This window comes from Apaloderma vittatum, unplaced genomic scaffold, assembly GCF_000703405.1.
Source record: "Apaloderma vittatum isolate BGI_N311 unplaced genomic scaffold, ASM70340v1 scaffold22843, whole genome shotgun sequence".
Classification (NCBI taxonomy): domain Eukaryota; kingdom Metazoa; phylum Chordata; class Aves; order Trogoniformes; family Trogonidae; genus Apaloderma; species Apaloderma vittatum.
This window is the reverse complement of record NW_009710153.1, coordinates 18,881-22,574: the sequence shown is the minus strand read 5'-3', so window position 1 is coordinate 22,574 and position 3,694 is coordinate 18,881. Positions and strand designations below refer to the sequence as shown.

Here is a 3,694-nt window from a genome sequence, read left to right as displayed (position 1 = left end):
ATCACCTGGAAGGAGTGGGGCCGGTCGGTGGTGTTGGAGCGCCGGCATCCCCCGCACTGCTCGCCGCTGGGAGAGAGGGGGGAGGATGGAAATCAGCGGGATGGACTGGCCTGGGAACAGCCTGTCTGCCCTCCCTGCGCTGCGTGTCACCCTGCTTGCCCCATGAGCACTCATGGCCTGTCTGTGACAGCCCCTGTGGTGGCTGCTCCAAGGACAGACTCTGTCCCTGCATGAGGTGGCAGAGCTGGGGCTGAGCACTGCCGGGTTTGTGGAGATCGCCCACTGTCGCTCTTGGAGGGGATACATCAGCCCTTCAGAGGCCAATTCCCCATCAAAGGGTGGGCTTGGCCTGCAAATCCAGGAGGAAATGAGCTGATCCCCAGCTCTGTGTGTCGAGGCCAAGGCAAATGGGCACCTGTAGCCAGCAGGGAGTCCTGCGACACAAACTGGGTCGTGATCTTGCCCCAAAACACGTCCCTGAACATCCCAAGGAGTTCCTGATCCCTCAATCCCCACCGAATCCGAGCGCTTCATCCTACCAGCTGCTTACCCCATGTTGATGGAGAGCAGAGGGGTGACGTCTGTGCGGTCTGGGTACTGGTACAAGATCCCGTTGCTGCCGTTTGGGAGGATGAGAGAGGTGGTTAAGTGGAGTCAGCTCAGCTCTGGCAACTGCTCGAGCACCCTCTGCCTTCGGTCCCCGCGGCCGCTCCTGCCCTGCCCTCCACCCACACAGCCCCGCAGCATCACTGGGCAGCCATGACTGGGTGGCTTTAGCCTCCCAAGTGACAACATGTGTCCCCTCCACCTCTTGAAGCAGCTCCTAGGAAGCAAACTGGTCCCAGTGCCTTTTCCAGCGAGCCCTGGCTGACCACAGTCCTGACCCAGAGCCCTGGCGCCCACCTGAGCACCACGAAGCAGGGCTTCCACTGCTCCTTGCCCAGGTAGGAGGTCCCTGCCTTGTAGTGCAGGATGCCGTCCTTGGTGACCGCGTTCTCGGCAGAGGTGTAGCTGCTGTTGGCGGGGCCCCGGGCGGTCCTCCCAGTGAACGAGGCCGTAGAAGCGCACCACCACGTCGCAGGCCTGCGAGAGTCGGGGGGAGAAGTCAGCGGGAGGGAGTCTCCCGTGAGCCAGCGCCACGCCTAGCGATGGCCGCGCTACCCACACTCACCTCGCACTTGGACTCCTGGGCCACAAACTTGGCGAGTGCCAGTTTCTCCATGGTGGCGTCCGTGAGGATACTGGGGTACGGGGGTTCCCGGCACCCTTTGATCATGGCTGACTTCAAGGAGACCAAGAAGAACCTGAGAGGGAGATGGAGACCTCTGCTGAGGCCACAGCAAACAGCCCCTCATCTCCCTCACGCGCTCTCATGCCAAAGCGGCTTCCCTTCAACGCAAGCCTCGGCTCTTCCAGACCAAAAGGTCCTGAAATGAACGTACGGACCAAAGGTGACGGGGGTCACAAAGTCGGAGCTCCAGGAAGGATACGGGCAAGACTGGGGGACAGACACCCATCCCAACACAGATCCCAGGATGAGCATCCAGGTCCTAACAAGGTCACCTCCCTGAGCCGACAGCACACAGAGACTCAGGGACATGCCTTGAAGCTCAAGATCTCGTCCCTGCTCATCCCAAGGGACACAAAGGACATGTAGGCTGCGCTGCCCAGGGCCCCAAGGTCACTGCTGGCTATATCCAGGGAAGATACTTTGGGCTTATCCATGCTCAGGGCATCTCCAGCACAGTTCACCTGGTGGCAACAAATCAACCCCCAAACCCCCTTTGGTTGCAGGACTTGGTCGTGAAGGGCTGTCACAGGTCTCTCTTGCGTTCCCCAGGTCATGCCAGGAGGCCAAGGAGCTGCCAGAGGTCCCGCACCCCACGAGGAAAGAGCCCCGGTTCATCGCCTGGTCCCTGCTTACTCGGTGAGAGCCACGTCGGCGGTGTCGAGCAGGAACTGCTTCCTCCGGTTGGTGCACACCAGAGTGACTGTCTGCCGGTCCAGCCCGACCTGTGCGCTGGTCCACCCCGACCTGTGCCACACAGGACAGGTTAAGGAAGCCAGTAGTTACGGGGGACAAGGGACAACGAAGCAGGGCTGAACCTGGCTCCCGGCCCCAGGGGAGAAGGGCAGCGCTCGCTCTGCCACTCGTACAAATATAGGAGCAAGCGGGGCACCCGTGGTGGTGGGAATCACTTCTACCTCTCCCAGCCTCAAAGATTCACTGGCCAAAATGCTCCCCGTGGAGAGAACACCCCACAAAAACAGCCCATCGTGACGCTCCCGACAACTCTGCAAACTGGGAGGGGAGGACCGACCTCCAAACTCCCCTCCTGCTCCCCCCGCTAAGAGGGCTGACCTGACCAGGCCACACTCACCGAAACGTAGTCCAGCTCATTGTAGGAAACAGCCTCCTCCACCATGTACGGCTTCTCCGCTGCCCCTGGCACAGACACAAAGAGCTGCGTGAAGGGAGGCGAAGGACCTCGGGGCTGCTTCTTGGGGGACAAGTCAACCTAAGCTCCCTACGGTGACTGCCACTGTGCTGGGGACACGAGGGAACCGGCAGGAGCTGGCAGTGAAGCTGCTGGGAGCTGTGACACCCTAATTTATGGACAAGCTATGGATCAAGCGAGCCTGCCTCCGTCTGGGTGAGCACAGAGGCTGTCAGGACAGGATACCTTTCCGGATCAGGTACACGTAGCAATCTGTCAGCAGGACGTAGATCAGCTGCAGGTTCCCCTCCATGTGCCCGGTGCTCATTCGGATCATCTGTGCGGACAGAGAAGAGCTCTCAGCCTGCGGCCGGCGCGGGCACAGAGCCCGTCCTTCACGGGAGACTGACAGTGACCACCTTACCCTGAACAACTGTTCCTCGTTCTCCCGGAAGACGTGGATCATCAGCAGGAGAAGATGGTTGTTATCCACTCTGTGAAGAGAGACAGTAGATGATGGACACAGACTGGGTGACTCTATGAAGGGCAGTCTCCCTCCTTATTGAGCTTGTCCAGGATTTGGGCACCCCCCAAGACCTTCTCCTGAACCCTTGTGCTTCGCTTTCATCCTGGATAAGGATGGGCTTTGCCACCCAGACTGAGGACAAAGGGAAAAGTGCCAGCTTGAGCTCAGGATTATTTGGAAGATGCTGAACAAACTCAGCCTCACCTGAACTCGGAGGGATGGGTCAGCTCCGAAGGGCTGCCCTGTCCTTCCTCCACACCAGAGTCCTCGGCGCTGCTCAGGGAAGGGCTGGGCTGCTCCTTCTTTGGCTCACAGAGAGCCTGGGGGTTGGCAGTTTCTGTCTGACCGGTTTGGGGTTCATCACTCACCCCTGCAGACTCCTCTGCTGCCCCAACTGCTTCTCCCCCCTTGCTTGCTTCTTCTTCAGGAGTCTCAGGGCTACCAGAAACATGTGGCGGTTGGCCAGGCCCTGGAGTGTCATGGTGGCCACCACCTGGTGCAGCAGCGTTTGGACTCTCGATGGTAAAGCGGTAGAAGTCCATGGGGGCTGAAATCCCCTAAAGTCCCCAGAGGACGATCCGTCTGGGGTCTCCCCTGGCGTGCCAGTCCGAAAGGACTGCCCCGAGCGCTCGAGGGGGGCGTTCCAGCCACCGGGGTCCAGCTGCCCATTGAGCTTGTCCATCACCTTGCTCAGTGGCTGTCCCACGCTCTCCATGGATGTGTCCTTCAT

General features: G+C 60.1%; 1 protein-coding gene across 1 annotated transcript in view; it reads right to left on the bottom strand.

The window, feature by feature from the left end:
• Nucleotides 1-3,694, bottom strand: part of PLEKHM2 (pleckstrin homology domain containing, family M (with RUN domain) member 2) — a gene marked incomplete at both ends in the record, with an annotated part of 14,001 nt that overhangs the window by 1,141 nt on the left and 9,166 nt on the right. Inside the window, 11 exon segments of the mRNA XM_009867211.1 lie at nucleotides 6-66; nucleotides 551-616; nucleotides 904-1,035; nucleotides 1,037-1,083; nucleotides 1,172-1,304; nucleotides 1,925-2,013; nucleotides 2,382-2,446; nucleotides 2,685-2,775; nucleotides 2,863-2,932; nucleotides 3,169-3,523; nucleotides 3,526-3,688. Of these exon segments, the coding sequence (XP_009865513.1) occupies nucleotides 6-66; nucleotides 551-616; nucleotides 904-1,035; nucleotides 1,037-1,083; nucleotides 1,172-1,304; nucleotides 1,925-2,013; nucleotides 2,382-2,446; nucleotides 2,685-2,775; nucleotides 2,863-2,932; nucleotides 3,169-3,523; nucleotides 3,526-3,688 (1,272 nt within the window).